This window comes from Mustela erminea, chromosome 3 (assembly GCF_009829155.1).
Source record: "Mustela erminea isolate mMusErm1 chromosome 3, mMusErm1.Pri, whole genome shotgun sequence".
Taxonomy (NCBI): Eukaryota; Metazoa; Chordata; class Mammalia; order Carnivora; family Mustelidae; genus Mustela; species Mustela erminea.
The window spans coordinates 79797469-79824905 of NC_045616.1; the positions used below are offsets into that span (position 1 = coordinate 79797469).

General features: G+C 42.4%; 2 protein-coding genes across 2 annotated transcripts in view; one reads left to right on the top strand and one right to left on the bottom strand.

Moving 5' to 3' along the window:
* CDC20B (cell division cycle 20B) overlaps positions 1-4657 on the top strand; it is a 44277-nt gene extending 39620 nt beyond the window's left edge. The window contains exon 12 of the mRNA XM_032336236.1: positions 3556-4657. Coding sequence (XP_032192127.1) covers positions 3556-3671 — 116 coding nt within the window. The 3' untranslated portion in view covers positions 3672-4657. The remainder of the gene's footprint in view (positions 1-3555) is intronic.
* Positions 4658-7046: 2389 nt separating this feature from the next.
* GZMA (granzyme A) lies at positions 7047-15496 on the bottom strand. Its single transcript, XM_032336239.1, has 5 exons — positions 15363-15496; positions 12559-12697; positions 10038-10179; positions 9568-9837; positions 7047-7386 (listed from the first exon to the last, which is right to left on the bottom strand). The coding sequence occupies exons 1-5, from the start codon at positions 15430-15432 to the stop codon at positions 7225-7227; spliced, it is 783 nt and encodes a 260-aa protein (XP_032192130.1). The 5' UTR covers positions 15433-15496; the 3' UTR covers positions 7047-7224.
* Positions 15497-27437: the final 11941 nt, after the last annotated feature.

Here is a 27437-nt window from a genome sequence, read left to right on the forward strand (position 1 = left end):
TAGGTGGTCTCCTTTATAATGATTGCTGCATGAAGAACACAAAACTTTCAAACAAAATCCTTTCAGTGATAATACTCTTGGAATTTAGGGATGTGAATCCTAAAGGATGGCCTTGGTCTGAGGTAAAGATGGCATTTCCCACTAAATCTAGTAAATTAAGATTTTCACTAATAGGAGAGAAGTGTTTCAAGAATGCTTCTGCTTCTTGCTGGTGAGGATTCGGAGAAAGGGGAACACTCCTACACTGTTGGTGGGATGCAAGCTGGTGCAACCATGGAGGCTCCTCAAAAAGTTGAAAATAAAGCCACGAGGGCACCTGGGTGGCTCAGTGGGGTAAGCCGCTGCCTTCGGCTCAGGTCATGAGGATCTCAGAGTCCTGGGATCGAGTCCCGTGTCGGGCTCTCTGCTCAGCGGAGAGCCTGCTTCCCTCTCTCTCTCTCTGCCTGCCTCTCCATCTGCTTGTGATTTCTCTCTGTCAAATAAATAAATAAAATCTTAAAAAAAAAAGAAAGAAAGAAAATAGAGCCACGACCCAGCAATTGCACTACTGGGTATTTACCTTAAAGATACAAATGTAGTGATCTGAAGGGGCATGTGCACCTGAATGTTTATAGCAGCAATGTCCATAATAGCCAAACTATGGAAAGAGCCTAGATGTCCATCAATAGATGAATGGATAAAGAAGATGTAGTGTGTGTGTGTGTGTGTATACACTATGGAATATATATATATACTATGGAATATATATATACATATATATATGGAATATAATATATACTATGGAATACTATGTAGCCATCAAAAGAAATGAAATCCTGCCATTTGTGACAATGTGGATGGAACTAGAGGGTATTGTGCTTAACGAAATAAGTCAATCAGAGAAAGACAATTATCATATGATCTCCCTGATATGAGGAAGTTGAGGGGCAACAAGAAGGTATGGGGAGTAGGAAAGGAATAAATGAAACAAGATGGGATTGGGAGGGAGACAAACCATAAAAGACAAAACAAACTGAGGGCTGCCAGGGGGAGGGGGGTAAGGAGAGGGTGGTTGGGTTTTGGACATTGGGAAAGGTTTGTGCTATGGTGAGTGCTGTGAAGTGTGTAAACCTGGTGATTCACAGACCTGTACCCCTGGGGCTAATAATACATTGTATGTTAATTAAAAAAAAAAAAAAAGAATCCTTCTGCTTCTAATCCAAACTCCATTTTCCTAACAAATTTTGGAAGCAGCTCTCCATTTTTTTTAAAGTAAAGACATTTTTCAAAACTTGCTTTGGAAAAGATTTGGATTTTTTTTCTTTATTACTCCTTTTCTACTTTTTTCCCTTTCTTTCTCTTCATCTCAACACATTGTAATAAAAAATGAAGGCATATTTATCACCTACTGTATTTATTGAATTGACTTTTCTTAAGTTTAATTTAAAAACATTCATGTAATATTCTATATTTATCCTAATTTAATTAAGTGGTTTTCATTTATATTGCTTTAATTTATAAATGTTTAATTAAAAAATAAGGAGCAGTGGTATTCCCTAGGAAAAGAGATTCTTCTTTGCTGTGGGACTGGAGAATGGGCTAAAGGGTTAAAGCACTGAATTCAATTCTAGTTCTGGCTCTGCCATCAATTAGCTCTGTGACCTGGGACAAGGCATTTGATGTTACGGGAATTTTTTTTCATCTATAAAATAAGGGAGCTGCTTTGTATCTATGAATCTAGATTTTTTTTTAATGCACTTACACACCCAGAGTCAAACCCATGTCTCTTTGGGGGGCATGGGTGCCTGTGCCCGTGTGTGTATGTGTGCGTGAGCATCCAGGAGACCATTGGGCATGATGTGTGTGGATAAAAAAATTCCCATGTCTAAGAAATGTCTCCTTCAACAGTGGAATATATATACATACTCTTTGCTCCTGAGAATCTGATGTCAGAACACAAGATTATTTCTGAAATTCCAGATCTCATTTGAATTGAAAACTGTACTAGTTCTATGAGATGACTACCAACCTAGCTATATTTTATGTGTGTCCGCAAATACCTCCTCAGCCAAAAACTTACACAACCTCTTTCCTTCCCCCCATCCTCCTGGCCCCAGCCTTCTTTCATGGAGTCAGTTTTGTCTGCTTTGGCCTGAACGTTTGATTGTTAGCCGTCACTGTTGGGTTAGGATAGATTTTGCCAAGTATTTTCCAAGGAACATGAGCTATGTGAGAAGTTCATGTCAAAAGGACATGACTGGGCACCTGGGTGGCTCAGTGGGTTAAAGCCTCTGTCTTTAGCTCGGGTCATGATCCCAGGGTCCTGGGATAGAGCCCCACATCAGGCTCTCTGCTCAGTGGGGAGCCTGCTTCCTCCTTTCTCTCGTTGTCTGCCTTCCTACCTACTTGTGATTTCTGTCTGTCAAATAAATAAACAAAATCTTAAAAAAAAAAAAAAAAGGACATGACTTTGGTCAACTAAGTTTCAGAAATGCTGCTTACTATAATCTCTTCTCCCAAATAAAGTAGTCTTGAAATAAGGAATCCTGTTTAATTTTTTTTTAACCTGGAGATCCCAAACTAATGTGAACATTAAACACTGTTTTCTTTTTTAATACCTATTAACCAACTTCATATGGAATTACTGTTCCACAAAATGTTCTTTGGGAGACGATCAGGTAGATAACAGGAAAAGGTGGATTGTCTCCAGAATTACATAACTAAGACTCATGTTTGTTTTGGGGTAGAGCTTTTTGGGTCCTTTCCTATTAATCTGCCTCAATTTATTTGATTATCTCCTTGAAACTTAGGTCCCAAGGGATGACTTTTTGGAGAGGATCAGGAGGATGGGATGGGTGGCTGGAGCACAGCAGTAGCAATTCCTGGGTGCTTGTGGAGTAGAGAAGATAGAGCTGATAATGGTTTGGGGCATGAGGGGCATGGTGGGCTAGAAATGATCCCGCCACTTGTCAAATCCCTGGAAGCTGTGATTGTGATTTTCTTTAGCAAAAAACTGATGTAATTAAGTCAAGGATTGTGCGATGAGATCATCCTGGATGGGCCCTAAATCCAATGACAAGTGTCCTTCGAAGAGACACACAGAAGAGAACAGGCACATGGAAAAAAGGGCCATGTGACCACAGAGGCAGAGAACAGAGTGATGTGGCCACAAATCAAAGATAGGGGGCAAGGGTTGGAAGCTCCCCCAGAGCCTCCGGAGGGAGCCAGTCCAGCCGACACCTTGATTCTGGACCTCTGGTCACCAGAGCTATGAGGACATAAATTTGTCTTGTTTCCAGCAGTGTGTGGTAATTTGTTATGGCAGCCCTAGGAAAATAATAAAGTGGGGAAGAGCTCTGAAAGGGAAACCCAGTGAAGCAAAACCTCAGCCACCTGAGGTTGCTGCCTACAGTTAGCTCGGACTGGTGTTTACCACAGCAAAGGCACAGTGGGAGTGCCAGCTTCATATATGGCAGGTTTCAGGGAAGCCTTCATCCTGGGAGGGGATACGGGGCCCTCCACCTCAGCAACAGCCCTTGTAATGTGGGACCTGAGCTGTCTTCCTTCTTCCCACAGGCCACAGAGGCAGAGTGCTGCACCTGGCTTTGAGTCCAGACCAGACCCGAGTGGTTTCTGCTTCAGCAGATGGCACAGCCTGTGTATGGAGCTGCTGTCACTCAGCAACTCCATGAGCTCCAGCTTCCTCACTTCAAAGTGGGAATAATGACAGTAGCCTTCTCTTCTCCACGGGTTTGTTGTGACTATCAAACTGGATGACGTGCTTTTCCTGAGGTGAATGTTCTCGTGACCTTTCTTCTCAGGCTTATTTGCTCTGCTTCCTCCTGTTCCATTCCCTGATACTATCTTTGCCTCTTCTCTATTTTCCCCTCCCTCATTCTCCTCTTCTTCTTCCTTCTTTTTCTTGTTTTCTATCTCTTCCTGGTTAGGGATGCATTTCCACTGTGATAGCAGAGATTTCTACAGCAGAGATTTCCAAACACCTTTTCCCCTCTTGACATTTCTCCCAATGTCCAGTCTCATATTTCTTTCTGACTCTGGGTATTTCCTTTCTGAGATCCTTTCCTGTTTTAGCTTAAACCAAATACATTAAAAACATCCCTTATTCACTTGAAAAATATTGGTTAAAATCCCACTATATGCTAAGCAGTATGTTAAGCATGCCCATTATTTCCTCTCAAAATGAGATCCCCTGTAGAACTCCCTTGTCCCTCTCCCTGCTCTCATCCCTATCTTGGTCAACCCATCATCCAGGGAACCTCCTGATTATTCCATTCCATGCTTAATCTGCTCACACCTTGTTCTCTTCTGTTTCATTCTAGTCATGTCCTGAATACCTGATGACCACTTCATTGTAATTCCTTCTGTTTTTCTCTCTTTATTCTTCATGTGTCTCCACCACACAGTTAGGCTACATTTCTAAAAGTATGGTGGTGATCTTCTCAGCCCCTGCTCAGAAACTCTCAATGACTCCCTATTACATAGAGCCCTCACCTCAACCTTAGGGTCCTGAGCCCTAGAACAGCCATAGACCTACTGAGCAAACTTGCATGTGGTCATAACACTTACAAGAATAGGACTTTGGATTTGATAATTGTTAAGTTTTTTTAAGTCTCGATCAGGCCACTGTTCTCTCTCTCTCTTTTTTAAAGTAGGCTCCATGCCCAGTGTGGAACACAATGTGGGGCCTGAACTCCACAACTCTGAGATCAAAACCAGAGCTGAGATCAAAGTCAGACTCTTAATGGACTGGGCCACCCAGCACACATGTTCTTTAAAAAATTTTTTTTAAAAAGATTTAATTTATTTATTTGACAGAGAGAGATCACAAGTAGGCAGAGAGGCAGGCAGAGAGAGAGGGGAGGAAGCAGGCTCCCTGCTGAGCAGAGAGCCCGAAGCGGGACACGATCCCAGGACCCTGAGATCATGACCTGAGCCGAAGGCAGAGGCTTAACCCTCTGAGCCACCCAGGCGCCCCATCTTTTAAATGTTAATCCTTGCTCATTTCCTGTGTTAACCCTGGGCTAGGTATTTTGATTTCCTGCCTTTGTGCTTTTGTCAGAGCTTTTCTTCTAGTCTGGAATTTCTACTACTCTCTTCCTTTTCTTTGTTCATCAAAGTCTTAACCTCTCTAGGAAGTGTTTTGAGACGATGTTACTTGGGTTTGAATTCTTGTCATCAGTCTATACCATCCACTTGAACATTTCTTGTACCCTAAAGACTTCCCTGTACCTACTCTTTGTCAACACCTTTCCATTATTCTGACCTCTGCACTATACTTTTGTTTTATGCCAATCTGAAGATAAATGGAATCACATCTTTTATATTCTTTTTGACTTCTTTCACTCGCTACTAAGCTTATAATATTAATTCATGTTGTTACATGTAACTGTAGGATTTTCTTTTTCATTGCTGTGTAATATTCTCACATATAAATGTATGACAATCGTCAATCCATCTTACAGTGGATAAATATTTGAGCTATTTTCCATTTTGACTTTAAGAATAAAGTTGTGGGGCACCTGGGTGGCTCAGTTGGTTAAGCATCTGACTTTTGATTTTGGCTCAGGTTATGATCTCAAGGTCGTGAAATCAAGCCCTTTGTCAGGCCCTGTACTCAGTGGGGAGTCTGTTTGAGAGTGTCCCTTTGCCCCTCCCCCTGCTCATGTGTCCTCTAAAAATAAATAAATCTTTTAGAAAAAGAATAAAGTTACTATGCACACTCTTAATCATTCTTTGGTGGACAAAAGCACACATTTCTGTTCGGCATATACCCAGGTGTGGAACTGCTTGGTCATAGGATATTGAGTTTTAAGTAGTCACTACCAACTTGCCTAAGAAGTATCAGTTTACCCTTCCATCAGTAATGACTGAGGGTTCTATGCAACTACTTTTTAATTGGACTTTGAAATCTATAATGTTGCCAGTAGGGAAGAGTCTATCCTCTTATTGCTATTAAAATTCTAACTATGAATTAGGGATTATAGCAGGCATCTGCAATATCATCCTAGGGACTCTCTTAGAGCCCTGTTTTAGATGTTAGCACCAGACTTCATTTTTTAGTATAAGGCCTCCCATCACCAGCTGTATATTGAAATCACTGGGGAGATTATATAAAGAATATTATGTCCTCGGTCTCATTGAATGCAATTAAATAAAAATTTCTAGAGGTGGGGCTAAGGATTTGTAATTGAGCTATGCTCCTTCTTTGTTTTAAGAGACTGTCTCTTGGTGTTGATGTATGTTCTTGGCTTGGGTGTACATTGTGTGTGTGTGCATGTGCATGTGCATGTACACTTCTAAAGGAACTGATGGAAATTGCAGGAATCCATTCACATAATCACATTTTGAAGTGGCTGTTGGACTGACGACTCCCCAGTGAGTTCAATGTGCTGAATAACAACATAGGGGTTTTTCAAGGAAGACTTTGAGCACTTACTGCCTAGTATGTATGGCAGCTCCTGTAACCATTGTGTTGGCTGGATCCACCCAGGCTCAGGGTTGAGGAGAACCAAGAAATCACCTAGATAATCAAAGGCTTCTATGCAAACCCATGAGAGAGGAGGCTGACTCTCTGTTTTATACTTTTCTTGTCTGCCAAGTGCATCATTTCTGTCCCATTGAATTTTATTTTCTATTTCTCACCTGCCTTTGGAAAACACGGTGAGACACTGCCCCTTCTACTTCTTTCTTGGACTCAGGTTCTTGCAGAGAGATGGATAGATTGATAGATAGCATGTGTTGATGTGGAGCAATGGCCTTCGAAGGGCAAAAGCATTTCCTTTTAAACCCAAATGCTCCACTGGCTGTTCCTGTTTCCTGTAGAATTGCTGATGCTGTCACTAGACAGACCTGACCTTATTGTCACTCCTGCTGGGCCCCATTTAGACAGTGGATAATTCGAGGAAAGTATGTATGTCACTTGACGCATGGTTGACCCTGGTGACCTTGGCTTTCTCGTCTCTCTTGCAATATCTGTAAGGTTGTCATATTCCTCTCTTTCCCCTTGCCAGTGCAGATTTGCCCACTGAAGGTATAGGAGAAATGGATACAGTTCCACAAATTGATTTTATTTATGATAAGATTAAGAAGTCACAGCAAGTGCCCACCCCATAAATGGTGAATCACATAATTCCACTCCTGAAACCAATACTACACTATATGTTAACTACTTCGAAACAAACAATGAAAAAAGAAGTGACAACAAATGCACTGAAGTACAATTAGCTAAACAAACCCCTTCATAGTCGCAATTGTCCAGTTGAGATGCTTCTGTGAGAGAAGAGTATAGATGCCAGGTCCTCGAGGGTCTCCACATTTTCCTGGAAGGCCAAAGGCAGTAATGCCTCTAAAAATACCCTCACATATCAAAGGGCTTCCAGAATCTCCCTGGAGGAAAACAAGAAAGGTAATGGGGATCAGCATGGAATATGTTCACTAGTGGGATGGAAAAAATTCCATTCAATGTGGCACATTCAATGTGAAGTTAAGACCAATCTTGACTTAAATGAAATTTTGTGCTTAAAAGTCCTAAATGTTGGGGCACCTGGGTGGCTCAGTTGTTAAACATATGCCTTCAGCTCAGGGCATGGTCCCAGGGTCCTAGGATCAAGCCCTGCGTCCGTCTCTCTGCTTGGCGGGAGGCCTGCTTCTCCCTCTCCCACTCCCTCTGCTTGTGTTCCCTTTCTCTCTCTGTCAAATCTAAAATCTTTAAAAAAATTTTTTTAAAAAGTCCCAAATGTTTGGAAATGTTTCAATATTTTTAAATTGGCTCGTTCAATTTATTTATAAACCAGTGAACATGCAATAAAACTTGTATTACTGCTCATGTTATCCACCAATTTTAAGACTGATTCTGCTTTAGAAGGGAAGCCCTCCTGTTTGTCATTTTCTTAAAATGCTTAATAACGCAAAGGGTAAAACAGTCAAATGCAGACGGGATATTGAGGCAAAGAGGCATATATCTTCTAGTTTTATAAGGCATCATGTCTTCTAGATTCTCTAGCATGTAACTGTTTTCCTAAAGGAACAAAACCAAAGCAACTTTCCCCTTCGTCCTGTCAAATAGACAGAAATTGCTCCCCCAAGTCTCTTTGGAGCATCTGACACTAGATGGGAAATCCCAGAAACCAGTGGTCACACTTCAAAGTTAATGAACTCTGCCAACAGAAAGGCTTTAGTTAGCTGAGGTCACTGCTTTATGCCTCCTGACTGTGTTACCCACTGTACGACCCTGTATTCTCTCATGGAAATCTAGAATCAGCATATTTAAATGTATTGAGGTCTAGAGTCTGAAGTGGTCATTTCACTACTCTTGCTTTAGGGAGTATTGGTGGTGCTAGACAGAAAGCCACAGAGGCATGTGTATAGAGCTCTGTAAACGCCAGGCTCTGAGTGCTCAACACCTTCCCAGCCAAGTGAAGGCATCAATGATCCCTCCTTTTCAGGCAAAAACTGGGCTTATGAGTACACGAACTAAGGGAAGTGTGTGAGAGCCTGGGACCCCTCCTGGACAGGTATATTTCACATAGGGTCTGAAATTTTCATCATGAGTCCATCATAGCCAATTCTAAAGAGTCTTGGGCACTAAGAGAAAGGATGGTTAAGTTTTGACCCTAGGGTGGCAGTGGAGAGGGGACAGGCATGCTGGGACGTGGCTGTGGCCTCAGGATTCTGCATGTGTTTCCAAGGGTGGGAAGGTTCTGGGTTTCTGGATTGCCAAGATGGTGGATGAGGGGAGGCGGGGAGAGAGAGCAAAGGGGAGAAAGTGGAAAAGAGCAGAGGGCCAATGTCATCTCTTCCTGGGATGTGCCTAGCCATGGTCCCAAAATGAAGCCATTCAGATTCTTTAGATGTTTAGCCAAGCTTCTGGAAAGAACAGAGACACCTGGATCTTTCAGCCTCTGATTCAAACTCCCAGACCACCTACACTGCAACTGCTTCTCTTCAAAGGAGGTTCTACAGGGTCTTTGGGAAAAGTGAGAAATGATAAACTCAGAGCTTAAAACTTTCTAAGGTGTCTCTGCTACTTCTATCTTTAAGCAGAGCCCTGTCCCACTGCCTCTCAGGGCACTCTGGGATGGAGACTTGCACAGTCTCTGTATGGGTCACATTTGGAATTTGCTTCCTGGGGACTGAGCTTGGCTCCAGAAAGCAGCAGAGTCTGGCCAGAGATCCTTAGTCAGGCTTGGAAAGGACAGGCATGTCAGACTTGCTAGGTTAAGTGACAGCAAATTTTGGTGGGGGGAGGACTGAGGTGGGGAAAAGGGCATTGAAGTCCTTAGAGGAACCCTGACTTCAGCTTTCCTGGATGTTACATGTTTTCAAATTGAGATCTGTATATGTTTATATGAAAAATGAGAACAAGTCTCTGATGAATGACTTACATGAGCTTACATTGATTTATTTGGGATTTTATCAAATTTCTGTTAAACAAAACAAAACAAAACAAAACAAAACACTAGGACCTTGCAGAAGCCAACGCCATGACAAGACAAAGCCTGATGTTACAGGTTCTCTATCTGCGGGACTTACTCCAACAACTAACACGTGGGACCTTATTTTACTTACATTGCACGAGTCTTTTCCACCTTTGAGGCTGCCAGCACAGATCATATTCAGTCCAATCACAGGATTATAATTATAGTGCTTTTCATCATTGCAGATTCTTCGATTTATGACGGTGATATTGACTTCTCTGAGGGTGTCAGACTGAGGGGAGTTATTGCGGATGCTCCCCCAGCCTGCAACTTGACACGTGGTTCCCGGTTTGACATCATCCCCCTTCTTAGGGAGAGGGAGGATACTCACATTTTTATTAATTTTTGCTTTTTTGTTCAGCTGTTAGAAGACAAGCATGAAGACTTAACAAAATAAGATTATTTAAATGGTCCTATTTTTACTTAAATTCTAGCCCCACCTTCAAGGACCCCATTATGTAACTCTTGTCTATAGCCACAGAGCACCAAGGAAAAAACTTCCATGGAGTCAGCCAGATGGTGGGATGTTCTGTGACTGTGAAGTCTATCAGAGGTACATACCTGTAAAAGTTTCAGATCCCCCTCATGTGTGTGTGGGTCAAAGCACGGATAAGGAAACTCTTTCTTAATATACATTATCTGTTTTTCTGACTCCCTCTTGGTTATTGAGTGGGCTCCAAGAATGACCTGGGAATTTTTGTTCCTGGAAACAGAAACGACACTGTTAACTGGGTTTACTCTTTATATTAGGAGCTCAGCATATCATATGATCCGCTTTACTGTCTCATTTGTCAATCTGCTTTCTGTGGCAATACTTGTGTGTGGCTCAGAAAGAAAAAAAAAGTGTAGTTTAAAGAATAAAAAAATTGTTTATGAATCTGTCATCATCATCACCAGCTTCTTTGCAACACACTAAACTAGGTCTGCTGAAAAACAACAAGAGAACTCCACGGCAGCTAAGCCAAGGCTTGGGATCTTAGGGGTTAGGGTTTTAGTGCCCCCTCACCCTCCTTGAGCTGTGGTAGAGAATCAGGTTGCAGAATCAGGTTGCAGAATGCTGGAAAAAAAGATCTCAGGGGTCTAGAGATGGAAGCAAAAGGCACTCAGTAATTGTAGAGGAATGCACTGAAGGGATCTTTGTAAGAGAACAACAAAATTAAAAAGGAAAACTTTCAGAATATGATTGTTCCACGAACCCTATTTGCATGGCACTGAGTGTGTGTATATTGCGGGGATGGTGATCTGAAGTAGGGACCCAGGATCCTTTCTGTTTTTTTTACTCCCTGCAAAAGGTTCATTTTGATTCATAAAATCAAAATACCCAGGAGGCGCCTGGCTGGTTCAGTAGAGCCTATGCCCCTTATACTCCCCTTGAGTATAAACTCAAGCCCCATGTGGGGACTGGTCCTACTTAAAAAAATGCTCTCTGGTGTATTAATGATTAAGGTTATCATCATTCACAGTGTAGTCTAAATGAAACCAACCAGAAGGTCTCACTGTCATTTTTCCATTACATCAGTTGATGTGAGTATCACTTAAGAAACTAGAACTGGTTTCAGTAGAGCACAACTGAATGATGAAATGTTCTATACATCTGCCTCATTCAAAATAGTAGCCACTAGCCACCTGTGGCTAGCAAGGACCTGAAATGTGGCTAATGCCACCAAGGAAATAAATTTATAATTTTATTGAGCTTTAATTAAAATTCATAGATCCACATGTAAATTCATGTAACCATATGACAGTGGCTACCATATTGGACAGCCCAAGTTTAGAGGCTTGATTATGAGAATGGAGGAAAGACCAGGCCTGGAAGAGCTCTGAAGGTAGTAGTCAGTGGGGGTTAAGAGATGGCTGTGATGTGAGAGACGGTCAGAAAAGGAAGAGGGAAAGTATTAGGAGCAAACTTTCTCTACAAATCAAAGCCTCAATGAGATACCACCTCACACCAGTCAGAATGGCTAAAATGAACAAGTCCAGAAACGACAGATGGCAAAGATGCAGAGAAAGGGGAACCCTCCTACACTGTTGGTGGGAATGCAAGATGGTGCAGGCACTCTGGGAAATAGTATGGAGGTTCCTCAAAAAGTTGAAAATAGAGCTACCCTATGACCCAGCAATCACACTACTGGGTATTTACCCCAAATACAAATGTAGTGATCCGAAGGGGCACACGCACGCGAATGTTTAAAGCAGCAATGTCCACAATAGCCAAACTATGGAAAGAGCCTAGATGTCCATCAACAGATGAATGGATAAAGAAGGTGTGGTATATATATATAATGGAATACTATGCAGCCATCAAAAGAAATGAAATCTTGCCATTTGCAACAACGTGGATGGAACTAGAGGGTATTATGCTGAGCAAAATAAGTCAATCAAAGCAAGACAATTATCATATGATCTCACTGATATGAGGAATTCGAGAAACAAGACAGGATCATATGGGAAGGGTGGGAAAAATGGAACAAAATGAAGCCAGAGATGGAGACAAATTATAAGAGACTCTTAATATCAGGAAAAAAAACTGAGGGTTGCTGGAGGGATGGGGGTAGGAGGGGAGGGGTGGTTGGGTGATGGACATTGGGGAGGGTATGTGCTATGGTGAGTGCTATGAATTGTGTAAGACTGATGATTCATAGACCTGTACCCCTGAAAAAAATAATATGCTAAGTGTTATTTAAAAATATAAAAAGAAAAAAAGAAACAAGATTTCTACTTGACTGTTGAGCTCAGGCTCCCAAGGGGACACTTTAGTTTTACCCTTTCATACTGTGGTTAATTCTCTCTAGTCATGAAGTCAAGACCAGAAGCAAAGCCTTGCAGCACTCAGAGCCGGAAGCTCTAGCCGAGTATGACAGCAAGCATGTGGGTGCCCAGTGTGGATCCCGCATGGGTCTGATCCTTTGGGGCTGAGTCTGGGCTTAACTCACTGCTGGGTTAAAGCAATTTCCCAGAGACTTAAGTGATGTGAAGATACTAATGTGAGCTTCCTGTGGTTTTAGTGAATATTTATTCTCTTTATTAATATTCCCCCAAATAAGAACATCTGTACAAACATTTTTAGAACACGAGCACTTACAGTACACAGTGAGCTGCAGTCAATACCCAGTCTTTTGCAACCAGAGCCCCAGCACAGACTTTTTTTCCTTTAAGTAGCACCATGTAGGGTCTTGAATGAGGAGTCACTTGATTTCCTCCAATAATTTCTACACAGAAATCTGTTAAAAAGAAAAAGACAAATCCTCTCAGCTCCCACCCCAAAGAGCTCTCCCTAAAGCCATGTTCCTGAGGCCACACATGGTTTTCCCTCTTGGGAGAGGAAACCTACGTGACAGGTCCCCCCCACGCCCTCGCCCTCCATGGAGATGTTTGGATATTGGAATGTAAATCCCACTCCATCAGGTCAGTCTCCATTGCTCTAAGAGATGCTAGTGATGATGACCACCTTGAGGGCACTCCACCCTCTTCCCTTCTGGCTAAGTACTGATCTGGGGAAGCAGAGCTGCTTTCAGAAGCCTGAGATTGCCCTTCCGTCCTTGCCAAAACACAGGGCTTATAAACTGATAGAGTGCCTTTTAGCTGTGTCCCACCTATGAGTTCTTTGGTCAGACTTCTGTTTAATTGACACTGGTATTCTCCTTGTTCCTAAGTGGACCGAAGAGTATCTGTTGCACCTGAAGCTCCCTTTCAACCTGAGGACTGAAACGCATGGTCAAACCAAAGGCCTTTTCCAAAGAGGTAGGAGAAGGAAGGAAAGAACTCTGCCTTAATCAAATTTCCATGATGACAGAGCAGGAGTAGGGTTTCATGATTACAGAAAATAGTCTTACGCACAAGAAACCCCATTCATGCTGGTTTAGCCATCTTGTGCCTTTGCCTTTGTGATACGCTTTCAGTCTTCCACCCCTGTGCCAGATGCTGTTGGACTCTTCTAAAATACTTCTGACCACTGGCTGAGATTCAGTGGTTTCTCCTTTGGGGAAGAGTACCCGTTTCCCCATTAATAGAGCCAACTTGCTGCCAAGTTCACAATCAGATGCAGATGGTGAAAGTGAGGGAAGGGGGAGAGAGTGGTCCTAAGGGCTCTCATTTCCAGAAGTGTGTTGGGAAGCAGATATACTAGACTCTAGAAGTTAGAAGATAAGGAATTTAGAGAAACGCTGACAACTTCACCCCCATCTCAAATTTTCCTTGGGTGAGTCGTGTATGTAAAGATCCCAACGGTATGTCTTTGGACCTTCTGAGCTGCAGAAATCATAAACTCAGCAGAATAACTTCATTTTTATTTTTCAAAATCATCTGTTTGGTGAGTACAGACACAGCTTCCAAAAAAAAAAAAGTCAACATCTGCAACCAACCACTCCTAAAAGGGTTAGGGTAGAGTTTAGAGCAGGTGAGAAGCTTCTGGAACCTAGCAATTCTTGATCCCTCCCCAGAATCAAAATAAATCCGAATCTTGGGAGTTGGGGCTGGATGCCAGCACTGTTTAAAAAGCCCTTCAGAGTATTCTAATGTGTAGGACAGTTAAGACCACTGGTCCAGAGCATCAAGTCTTGCTTTACTTTATCTGTTCCCTTTATGCGCCCACATTGCTCTCTCTGACCACAGGCAACAAAGAAGAGTGGAGCAAGCCTCTCTGTTGTTTCCTTTGAAGGGAAGATATCACTGGATTTTTTTTTTTTTTTAATATCTGCTCTGTTTTCAATGTTACAGAGGCTCTAACATGCCTGAACACAGTCCTACTATGCCAGGCTGATGGTCTGCCCACGCATTTGAACCCATATGTGTAGCAACCTTGTTATTTTAAAAATTTCTTCTCATTTTTAGGTGCAAGATAAACTTCCTTGCGGATTCCTGGCAAGACAGGTTTTTGCATCAGCCCCTGGCCAACTGCTCCCGTGTACAAAAGCTGACAGACCTTGGGCTAAAGCTATGGCTAGTGCCTACCTGTCAACATACTTGAGGCAGTCCTAGACCAGTCCTCACTCTCCTGAAGGTTTTCAAGGAAAAGTCTAAAGCCCCTGAGGGGGTATAACCTGTCTTGTGATAATGCCATGAGCTTCATAGCATTTGAAACTGATGCCCATGCAGCTCATATAAAACCAGTCATGTTGGTTACTACTTGGAATGCCAGAGAAGTTGCTCAATACCCCCAGTCAATGTGGGGACATTCCCAGGGACACACTAGAGAAATGATATAAATTCAAGTCATTCCTGATCTGTTTTGGGTGACAAAATCAGGGTGTTTTTTTTTTAAACTTCCGTTTAAAACCATCCATGTACTTTCTGCAGCAAGAAAGGCTGAACACCACTATTCCCTTCCTGAAAGATACTATTTATTTTCCTAACTCAAGCATCTTTGTTTATTCACTTATTTTGTTTATCCATTTATAAATTTTCAATTTATAAATTTTCAATTTATAAATTGGCAGAAATAAACACTGGTGGTTCCATTATTTTTTGTGAGGAAATTTTAAGGAGGAAGGAAGGATGTTTTTCCTTCTAAAATAAAGACATACGGGGCGCCTGGGTGGCTCAGTGGGTTAAAGCCTCTGCCTTCAGCCCAGGTCATGATCCCAGGACCCTGGGATTGAGCCTCGCATCGGGCTCTCTGCTCAGTGCAGAGCCTGCTTCTCTCTCTCTCTCTCTCTCTCTCTCTGCCTGCCTCTCTGCCTACTTGTGTTCTCTGTCAAATAAATAAATAAAATCTTTAAAAAAAATAAATAAAATAAAATAAAATAAAGACATAGAATTCAAGGGAGAGTATTAAAGCATGGGGAACAAATATCTCCTCTTATACATAGCTAATCTTGCCAAAAGTTTGCTGAAAGTCTGCTCCATTTGCTTAATGGTTATGCTGGAAATGATGAGAAGCAGTCTTACCTCCAGGAATCAGCAGGAGAAAAACGGCAATTGAGAGAGAGGATGCCAGAAACATACAGGAGATCCTCATTGTGGCTGCTGTCCTGTACCCACATCAATAGGCACGAAAATCTGTGTTAGCTCTTGACTGACTCCATCTATATATTGAGAGTACAAAGGATGTGGTTTTCTCTCTTTCCAAGTTCAAACTTGAACATTCAGAAATGAAACCCAAGTGAGAACAGTGAACAATTACTCATTATGAGTGGTCATGCTTTCCTTTGCTAGGACTGCTGAGGGAGGGGAGGGCAACTCGATAGTGTGGGTGGGGATGAGAGGACCCTGCTGCCCTCAGAACGTAGTACAAAAGAGACTCTAATGTGTTTTCACAGGAATTTGGAGGATTCTAGTTCTCATCAGCAGCAATACTATCTTCTGCTTCCACTAATGGAATCTATTAAGACTTAAATTAGAGCTTTGAAAAAAATTGGTTAGCAACCAAATTTTTTCCTGGTTATCTCCTTGGGTTATATTGTTAGGGTACGAAGTTGACCACCCCTCAATTAGACAGAGAACACTCTCGATAATGCAAGTCACACAGCAAGGTTTATTTCCAGCTAGCTGGGGTCCAAGTATCCGCCTGGCGCAGCGGGTTTCAACAAGGACCCCGAGCACTCAAAGCCAAGGGTTTATATAGTATTTTCAAGGCACTTCTTCATAGCTACATACATATCTTGCACCCCACTTTGACAGTTTAACTTTGTTTAACCTTTTTCCACCCCGGCGTCACCCTGGAGCCATCCTGGCATTTAAGTGAGATTTAAGTTTAGAAGAAATTTAACTTTATTTACATTTCCTTCTGCCTTAGCCTCCTTCAGTTTTATGGTGCAACCTTAGGTCTTGAGGAACTGAGCCATTTGTCTCTGGAAATTGGGCCATTGAAGAGATAGCCCTTTTTGTTGTAAATCACCAGGACATTTGCAAACCAAGGGAGATTCCTGTCTTGCAGGATTGTGATTTCTGCAAGTTAACTATTTGCTTTTCTCTAACATTTGGTCCCTGTGGCACCACCACCTAACCACCCTGGTGGTATATGATTAAGCTGTTTTTCCAGGTTTTAGCTACTTTGTCTTAACTCAAGTGTGGTGTGGGCTGGTTAGGGACGTTCAGTAAAATGGCTTCCCAGCCTTCAGGATGGCCATTCTTATGCTAACCCACTCTTACAGTGCAAGGTGCCAGCTTTTGCTTTGCCAAGATGGCTGTACTTATGTCAGGGCTAGACTCGAGGTGGGTACAGCCTTGTTTTTCTTGGCCTTCACACCTGGAGCTGGGTGTGAAGGCTCCCCTGGGGGGGAGCGGAGCAGGGACAGTAAAATAGGTCCTTACAATCTAAGGACTAATAGGGCAAGTGGAAATGCAGAAGGAAGTCTTATTTATTAGTAAGCTCCTGCCTAGATTTTTTCTTCCCCACTTTGTGGAAGATTATTTATTGTGCTCCTACCTGAAGTCTGTGGCAGGTGTGAAGACAGAGGGAGTGGGGATAGGAAGTGTTGGCTGTCGGTGTTTCCACAGACAGGTGTATTTGATTATACACCTTGAGATACAGGAAAGATACTGAGTTTCCGCTCCCCGCCCCTTCATCCTCCCCTCTCTCCTTTCCTCCCCTACCCACTGTCTCCTTTCCTTTCTTCCTTCTTTCTGGATTTAGCTAAAGAAGGAAAATGTAGTCAGACATGGCTATTTTGTTCTAATATTGAGAAACGTCTTTGTTTAAGACAGATGAACCTCAGTCCGTCAAGGAACAATATTCAGTACACTCTCTATTAGAACTGTTTTATGATCCTTTCTGAGCTGAGGATGTGGTCTTAATGCACATGGTTGTATGTTCTTTCAGGATGTTTGGTGTTACACCAACCATCCCCAGAGTTAACATACTGACAACTTCAGACCTAGTGGTTTGTTTCTCAGAAATCACATGACCTTCTAAGGGAACCCTACTGATACCCCTATGTTTCCTTTTCCCTAGATATTACTAATGCATCAAAAGTTAATCATTTTCAGTAAATAGCAGTGGGATACCAGTCTCCAGTTCTGACAAGTAATTTTAGTGCAAACTTATAGTCAAGTCTTTACTGACTATGGCTACTAAAAATGTCCTAATGGAAACAGTGACAATTCTGCTGGTTTTTTTTTTTTAAGGTGAATATGGTTGTTATTCCCTCATTCGTGTTGACTCTTTTTTTTTTTTTTTTAAGATTTTATTTATTTGTCAGAGAGAGAGAGGGAGAGAGAGCGAGCACAGGCAGACAGAATGGCAGGCAGAGGCAGAGGGAGAAGCAGGCTCCCTGCCGAGCAAGGAGCCCGATGTGGGACTCAATCCCAGGATGCTGGGATCATGACCTGAGCTGAAGGCAGCTGCTTAACCAACTGAGCCACCCAGGCGTCCCTCGTGTTGACTCTTAAGAGCTTTATGAAATATATTTTACATACCATTAATTTTACCCATCTGAAGTTTATAATTGAATGGTTTTCAGTATATTTACTGAGTTGTGCAACTATCACCATAAATAATTATAGGTCATGTTCATCATTCCCAAAGAAGATTTGTACCCATTAGTAGTCACCATATAACCCATTAGAATTCCCATAAGGCCCAGGTTATTGGGTTGTATGCTAATTCTGTGTTTAACATTTTGAGGAACTTCTAAACTGTTTTCCAAAGTGATTGCACCATTTTACATTGCCATCAACATTGTATGAAAGTTCCACTCTTCAACACTATAGGCGGTTTCTACCTCATTGCCACTACTTCTTGTTGTTGCTGCTGTTGTTTGGTAATTGCTATTCTAGAGGGTATGAAGTAGTATCCCATTGTGGTTAGAATTAGCAGTTCCTGAATGACTAGCTAGGAGCTTCTTTTCAAATGCTTAGGAGCCATTTATCTCTCTTTGTTGGAGAAATGTCTATTCAAATATTTTGCCTTCTAAAAAATGGGGTTATTTATCTTTTTATTATTGAGTTGTAAGTGCTTTTTATATATCCTGGATATGATTCCCTTATCAGATACATGATTTGCAAATACTGTGGTGGAGGCTGAGAAAAATCAAGGCCATCCCACCTCAGGGTTAGCCTTAGCAGAAGTACAGCCATCTCAGACCCCTGTGCCCAAGGGCTGAACTTTCCCCTACTTTACTTTAGTTCTAAGAAGCCCCACCCTACTTTAGTTCTAAAGACCCCCACCCTACTTTGGTTCCAGAGACCCCCAGCCTGCTTTAGTAACAGGAACCCATAAATAACCCTGCCTTAACTAAGCTCGGGTCCAAGTCCCTACTCTGCTGTGTCGGGTATACTTGGGCTCAAGCTTAAGCTTGTCGAATAAACCCTCGTGTGATTGCATCGGTGTTGGCTCTGTAGTGGTCTCTTGGACGCGAAAACTCAGGCACAACATTGTCTCCTAGTCTTGGGGTTGTCTTTTATTTTTCTTGATGGTGTTTTTCAAAGCAGAGAAGTTTTAAATTTTGATGAAGCCCAGTTCACCAACCTCTTTCGCCTCGTGTAGTTGTTGTCATATCTAAGAAATCACATCCTCTTTCATCTCAAAGAGCACATTAATTTACAGGTAGAAGATTACTGATTACATAGGAATATATAACTGTCCTTACTCTCACTCTGAATTGAAGTCACAATTCCTTATAGTGAGATTTTCCCTTTCTAATCTATTGGTGTCTTTATCAAAGGAATGGAATCGGTCCCCAGAATCAGCCATCCTTGCAATAACTGACACTCAGAAATGATTCATCATTTTTCTTCCTTTTCTAGAATGTGGTCTGTGTCACTTGCGTATTTTTCAGTCTATTATGGCGACACTGACTTCTCTCAAGGTATTTGAAATTGTTCACGAGTCCTTTTTGGTGCTTGCCCATCCTGCCGCTTGATACCTGGCGTGGGGTGTGCCATTTCCTCCTATTTTTTGTAGCTTAAGTATTCCCATAGTTTTATAGCAGCTTTACCTTCCAGTTAGAAAATGGGAAACACAGTTTTAGTCAAGGACAACATTAACACAACCCAGAAAGCAGCTCTGATTAAAATATATGTCTTGTTTATTTAGTATGCTCTAACGAAGGACTTGGCTGAAGACATATTCTGATAATTGACAATCAGCAACTGATTATTTTTTCAATGACTCAAATTTTTACTTAAACTTCAGTTAGTAAACATATGGTGTAATATTAGTTTCAGGAGAATTCAGTGATTCATCACTTAGATATAATACCCAGGGCTCATCCTAACAAGAGCCCTCCTTAATGCCCATCACCCATTTAATCCATCCTCCACCCCACCTCCCCCCAGCACCCCTCAGTTTGTTTTCTACAGTTAAAGAGTGTATTTGGTGTGCCTCCCTCTCATTTTCCCCCCTTTCTCCTTTATGCATCTGTTTTCAGCAACTGATTTCTAAAAAGTCACAGCATATGTTTATAGGCCTGTACTGTTACGCAAGTCTAGGTTAACTTTAGCTCCATTGGCCTGTCAGTGATAAAATTATATTGGTGGTGGATGACAGTTCTGTGTTTGAAAAGCTGCAGTGGAGAACTCAGTCATTATTCAGATGGTCTTAGGTCTGTGAATGGACAGGTGGAAGGAAACCAGGGTTCCAGGTTTTCCCCAGCAGTGGGGCTGGGTGGAAGAGGGGCCAGAGTCTTCATTAGCCACCTCAGTGGAAACGTGGTTTCCCCACTTCTGAGCATGTGCAAACCAGCCTGAGGCTCTCACCTGCCTTTGAGGCTTGCCCACACTCTGCTCTTCTCTTTCTTTCCCCAAGCCTCTTCTAGGCTAACCACCTTGCTCTCTTTTCAAAAAGTCAAGGCAAGGAAAGTAGGGAGTGTGCTCAAGGTTGAATACACAGTAGTAGAGGGAGACAATTCTAATTCTTTCTTTTCATGTTGCCTTAAGCTCAGTTTGAAACTGCAGAGGGTCTTGGTCTTATGGATCTTCTAAAAACAAAGGACACAACACTAGTGGCCGCTGTCACTTGCCTATCCCTGCATTGTTTTCAGCCCTCACTTTCTCACCTTTGTCTGTCCCCCCTTCCTCAGAGGCTCCTCTGAGTAGCTGATGCTCCCAGCCCTCACCTTGCTAAGATTTAGAAGCTGAAATGGTCACAAGGGCGAGCCTTTCCACAGAACACAGAGTCACATGCCCACGCACGCCTTCCTTTCTTCTCTCCTACTCTTGCTTTCTCCCAGTCTTCATGCCTGTTACCTGGTTGGATGGACAAGGAGGAAGGAGAACCCTTAAAGGGATTTTGATTTTTTTTTTTTTTAAAGATTTTATTTATTTATTTGTCATAGAGAGAGAAGCGAGAGGAAGCACAGGCAGACAGAGTGGCAGGCAGAGGCAGAGGGAGAAGCAGGCTCCCTGCCAAGCAAGGAGCCCGATGTGGGACTCGATCCCAGGACGCTGGGATCGTGACCTGAGCCGAAGGCAGCTGCTTAACCAACTGAGCCACCCAGGCGTCCCGGGATTTTGATCTTAATGAATGGATTATACCTGGAGTCTGGGGAGCCTGTGTGTGTAAGGGTGGGGTGTCCTCTCAAGCTCTCTTACGCACAAGCACACAGAACAGCACTGAGCACACCACTACACTGAACCCTGGAAGGTTAGCCATGTTGAAGTCCTCTCACCTCCTTTATGGTTTCTTGAGCAACATCACCCTGCTGGCAACATCACCCTGCTGGCCACCTTTTCTGACTTTATTGTAAGAACACAAACCCCTCACCTCCCCTATTCCATCCCACCTCCTTATAAAAAAGAGAATAAAATCAGGGCTGTGGACTTCTTTATCTCTCACTAGCCTGGAAGTGCCTTTAGGGCTGGATCTGAGGACTCTCTCTTCTGAGAAAGAAAAAAGCAGACTGGCACTCACAGCTGGACCCTGATTTTTCCTTTTGATCATAAATACTTCAAAGGTCACCAGTATCAGACAAGGGGAGCAAACCAAGTCCACTCTGCAGTCATGTCTGAGCAAAGGCAAAAACAAGGTCATTGAATACACCCCAAAAGTGACCAAACACCCCCTACTGGCTGTCACCGCTTAGTCACTGCTGTTTCTTAAACATGGTCTCTATTCTTTCTGCCTTCTAGGTAAGTGAGATCCATTAGAATGCCCAGTAATTACCCCACTTCTTGACAACACTCAGGTCAGGGCCAACTCCTGCTCTTTGAACCCTCCCCAAATACTGCTGACACAAGCCTAAATCCCATGATAAGACCCATCCAACACACACTTACCGAGCTGTTCTGTGGGTCCTAGGTGTACAGTCTCCCTTGCTGAGTGAACCTCAGTTAGCTAAGTCTGGTCTGACTGCAGGGGAGTTCAGCGCTTGGGAGTGCTAGGTCCTATCACACTAGGACTTTTCTCAGTATTTGCTGAGAACATCTGAGGCAAGAGTGCTGGGTCACAGCTGTCCTCCTTACCTATACCGACATTGGCCAACTTTGGCTGTGAGGACTTTTGTGTAAAAACTAGTTTCAGCTTAAACTGACCAAAGTAAAAATTGCTATTGAGAAAAACATACTTGGGGCACCTGGGTGTCTCAGTGGGTTAAGCCTCTGCCTTCGGCTTGGGTCATGATCTCAGGGTCCTGGGATGGAGCCCTGCATTGGGCTCTCTGTTCAGCAGGGAGCCTGCTTCCCCCTCTTTCTCCTTGCCTCCCTGCCTAATTGTGATCTCTCTGTCAAATAAATAAATAAAATCTTAAAAAAAAACAGAAAAAAGAAAAAAACATATTTACTGGAAAGAGTTGTAGATCACTTCAACTGATTGTGGGTCACAGCATGGATGGGAAATTGCCATTCGTTCATTGACTCACTCTCTCATTTATTTATTTATTTATTTATTAGAAATGGCCTTTTTTTTTGTTTTTAGATTTTTATTTATTTATTTATTTGACAGACAGAGATCACAAGTAGGCAGAGAGGCAGGCAGAGAGAGAGGGGAAGCAGGCTCCCTGCTGAGCACAGAGCCCCTCGCAGGGCTCGATCCCAGGACCCTGAGATCATGACTGGAGCTGAAGACAGAGGCTAAACCCACTGAGCCACCCAGGTGCCCCAGAAACTGTCTTTTTAAAGGAAAATACTTGGTCATGTTTCTCTTTATGGGACATTGGGGTAGTCCCCAAGAAAAACTCAAGGTTTGCCCTTCTTGGAAGAAAGAAGGACAACATATCATTTATGTCAGAGACTGGAGGAAATTAAGCCATGAGCTTAATTTATTCAAATCTGATCAGTTCTTTCAGAGGGCTACCTATTTATAAACAAGCACGGAGAGACAGGAGAATTTATAGGGTTTTCTTTTGGTGTTTCGTTTACCTAAAACTCCCACAATGTGTGTTACCACAAATTGCTTCTATTTCCCATTGTTTCATGGAAGAAGCACCCAAAAGGGAATCCCGGAATCCCAGGCTCTGGCAAAGCCAAGAGTATTTAGTGGCAAAGGCCTGGAGAGGTATGCTTGGGCGCTGACCAGACAGCACCAGACAGAGAGGCCATGGGTACCTCCACCTGCTTTGGATTTGTGGAATAAACACCTAAAGGAAGAAACCAAACCCCCAAACCAAGACACTAAACCCAAGAACTAGAGTGGAAGTAACAGCTTTGCTTTTCTGTGCTTCAGGGAAACTGCGTAACTCGCTTTAACATTTAAACATGGAAAAGATTGACAAGAGTCAAGCTTTTCATAGGTAGACTTAAGGAAATGCATCTTTGATTTTACAGTGCATTTTAAAGCTAAATCTAAAACAAACACATGCATACAGCCACATACGCATATGCACATACATACACAGACACAGCAGAAGTCAACAAGCAAAGAGGGCTAGCTGGGAGTCTAGTTTGTGAACCTACTGATGGATAGTCTGGGAAAGACGGGCACAAACTTTTCTTGATTTGCTGGGCACACTTTCCAAGCAAGTGGGCCTATTAATTAAGCATGGCAGTGGCTAGCTTCATTTACAATGTACATTGTTCCTACTTGATTAATTCTCATTCAGCACAACAATATAATGCAAATCTGTTGGATCTTCTTGTGAGAGCTAGTCTTTATGTCCTTCTTTTATGCATGCAATTTACACTAAGGTGAACAGGGAAATAACAGGTACTCATTACCAACAGCAGGTACCAAAGAAGAAGGAGCAGCCTATCTATATGATAATCATTCTGACTTTCAAATCACAATTAGGAAAACACTGGTTTGGACCACAGGAAGTGGCTATATTTTTAATATCAAATAGTCAAATATCAGTAATTTCATATGGTTCAATGTAACACATAGCAACATGGGATAACACTAATTCTATAGTAAGCGAATCACTTGCAATCGCAGAGGACACATAATTTGCTTGACTATGTTAAACGTGCTTATGAAAAAAGTCTACTTGCAACAAAATATACCAAAATCTTAACAGTGCTTGGGTTGACAACATTATGAGTGCTATTTTTACCTTTCCTGTTTTTCAAAAATTTAATAATGTTGCTATTTACAGTGAAAAAACATTTAAAAATAATATGCAAATATGGTCATACATTTCAATCTTATTCTATAGGATCTGGTCTTTGCTTATACAGATAATATTTTAATATTATAGATATAAATATTAAAAGATATAGTATATTATAGATATTAAAAGAAAGAGATATGATAAAGAAGTATTATAACAGAACATAACACTGAATGTGCTCACTCACTTTTTTCTCCATCTCTATTTTTGGTTTTGGACTTCAGAGTCCTTTTCACAGAACCGCCCCCGGTGCCCAAAGTATCTTGAGAATGAGAGGAGCTCAGAATACTTACAGGTCACAGTGAGCAGGGGGCAATAGTCAGTTTCCTTTGACTAAATCTCCTACACAGATTTCCAGCGCTTTGATTAGAGCTGGGTAGCATCTTGCGAGATGACATTTCATCTCCTCATGTAATCCTGCACAGGATTCTGGAAAAACTGAAAGCGATCCAGAATGAAGTCCCATCTTCCCCCCACCACATGTGGTGCAGAGCAAGTTGGCCTTAATGCCCTGGTTCGAGTACATAGACAGGCACTCTGTCAGAAAGAGAAGGTCAAAGCAGTGTGGATGGCGTGAGGCTTCCCACCTGTCTCTGTGGTGGTGTTATTGACAGTAATTACTGCCCTCTGTGACGCTCACACATTTGTTAGTGTTTTCTTATGATGATTCGGGTAAATTTTACTATATATTCGGTTAAGTTTTACTACAAGTGAATTTCCTTATGTTAGGCTTTGAAATTATTTATTTTTTATTTTTTTTTTTTAAAGATTTTATTTATTTATTTGATAGACAGAGATCATAAGTAGGCAGAGAGGCAGGCAGAGAGAGGAGGAAGCAGGCTCCCTGCTGAGCAGAAAGCCCGATGCGGGACTCGATCCCAGGACCCTGGGATCATGACCTGAGCCGAAGGCAGAGGCTTTAACCCACTGAACCACCCAGGCGCCCCTGAAATTATTTTTTTGTCCACATGTCTCAATTGATTTATCTTTGTTTTGAAATGGTTAGGGCAAAAATGAGAAATATCTAGACATGCTCCTTTTTCTTTCTTTCTTTTTCTTTTTCTTTTTTTTTTTTTTTAAAGATTTTATTTATTTATTTGACAGACAGAGAGAGGTCACAAGTAGGCAGAGAGGCAGGCCGAGAGAGAGAGAGGAGGAAGCAGGCTCCCTGCTGAGCAGAAAGCCCGATGCGGGACTCGATTCCAGGACCCTGGGATCATGACCTGAGCTGAAGGCAGAGACTTTAACCCACTGAGCCACCCAGGCGCCCCCCGACGTTTTTTTTTTTTTTTTTTTACTTTTTTAAGGAATGGTTCTCTAATGTCAGGGTAACCACTCAGAGTGCCTCTTAAAAGGTAGATTTTCCAGGCCCACTGCAGGGACACTGGGTCAGAGTCCTAGAGGGGGAACTTGGCAACCTGCATTTAAATAAACACTTCAGGTGATTCTGATGCAGCTCATCCCCAGAGCAGTTCTGAATTTATAAGGCTGTGACCAAGTCTTGGAAAGCAGTGAGTTAAACTACTTTTGCCTCTTTGTGCTGACATTCCTAACAGAGGGCGTTTTCCCAGCTCACCATTTGATCATAGGTGTGCAGAGATCACCAGGAGGACTGTGTGATCAGAGCTAAAGTGTTGGAGTAGGGTAGCCCAGGGCTGCAACGTTCCTGGCAGGACACACACAACTTGGCTCTGGTCCCAGACAAACCTCCTGCTCCTTGGCTTGCATGAGGACCATTCTTCATCCTCAGATTCAGCAGCTAGGTCAGGGAGAGCCTACTTCCATTGTTCTGTAAGGGCCTACTTAGAGCAATTTCATCTGGGTTAAACAGTGATTTTGTTGTTTGTTGTTTATGCAGTAAAACTTATACTGACCCTGTCTCCCCCCGCCCCCCGCCCCCAGGAAATTACTTAAAAGCAAGTCTGGGAAACCAGTAAAATATGGTCGACCAGTCCCTGATAACAGAGCCCAAATACAAGGGCAGGTCAGGTCAGGTAGAGATAACAGAGCCCGAATGCAGGGATGAGTCAGACCCGGTGGAGACATCCAATCACTATCTCCCTAAAGAATGTGGACCCCTTTTGGGCTTTTTGGGCACCAATTCTTACCAAGGTGATAGGCTAGTTCAAATAGCTACTATAGGATGAATTGTAATTCAATTGGCCACCCATTTGTGACCTAGCATGACTATGCAACTTTCTCTGTGTTTTACAATCTCATTGGCCACCTGTGTGTGGCCAGGCTCAACCGCATAGCCTTTGCTCTATAAAAGTTAGTCTGTGAGGCTGGGAGGTGTCGCTCTCTCTGTAAGAGGTGGCCCCGACTGGTCGGTTTGATTCTCCATGCGTGGCGTGAAATAAAGCTTCGCTTTGTATCAGTCTTGCTCCTTTGATCATGGACCCTAACAGTTCCAGTTGAAAAAATGCCTTATTAGTTACACAGGTACTCACGTAAATAAAGGGACCTTTGCATCTTAACCCCTGGAAGAAGAGAAAGTGGTCTTTGGGGCGATTGATTACATCCTGGGTATTCTGCCTGGGAAAAGAAGGCTCATGGAGAGACTCAGTTTCTCTTCTTTTTCTTCCTCCCTCCACCTCCCTTCTTCTAGGTGATTCCTGGGCATGGTTCCTAACACGGCTGGAGAGGTCATATTTCCCCCCAGGAGAGCCTGAGTGATCTGTAAAGAAATAAAAACCACTGCCTTGGTTTCTTGAGCCTCATGGGAGCCAAGCTCACAGAACCATCTGTTTCTGCATAAATACGATGGTACACCTTGCATATAATAAAGCTATAGGTTTTTAGTGGCTTTTATTTATTTTTCGCTTTCCCCTTTATTTGCTATTATGTATATGGAAAACGAGGCAAGGCAGATGAGCTAAAATAGGGGTGCAGCTAAAAAATATATGTTGTAGCCCAGGATCGCATGTTGACTAAAGTCCCCAGCAGGGAAGGACACATAGCAAATTCGTTAAGTACACTTTTTTTTGCTTGTACTTCTAATTCCAGAGTATGAAATTATGGCAGGACCTTTTTCCTGAGCAATTTACACATTCCTTCATTTCCTATCTGTGCTATTACTCCATAGATATTTTTGGAGGAGTTCTGCAAAGATGAATAAAACATAGTTCTTACGTTTAAAGATCTGAGTAGTAGGAAGACACAAAACCACACTGTAGACAAACATGCAAACAATCACAGCGCTAGACAGTGTGCTGAGTGCCTGGGGAATAGAAATGAGGAATAGAAAGAATTCAGAGACAGCAGATACTGTCGGTAGGGAGCCTGGGAGGTCTTCACAAAGAATACAGACCTATTTGCTTATTTCCTTCTTGAAAGAGATTGAAAGGATGAGACGTTAGCAGCCAGGACGGGAGAAGACTTCAGGTTCAGGTAGATGTAAGTAAAAGGCAGACAGTTGAGGATTATGAGACTGACACAGGTGGCTCACTGAGAAATGGTAAACAGAGCTTATTAATGATTCATCACCTTTCAGTGCCTTTGGAATCCAGACTTGACACTCACCTATTCCTTAAAATGAAAA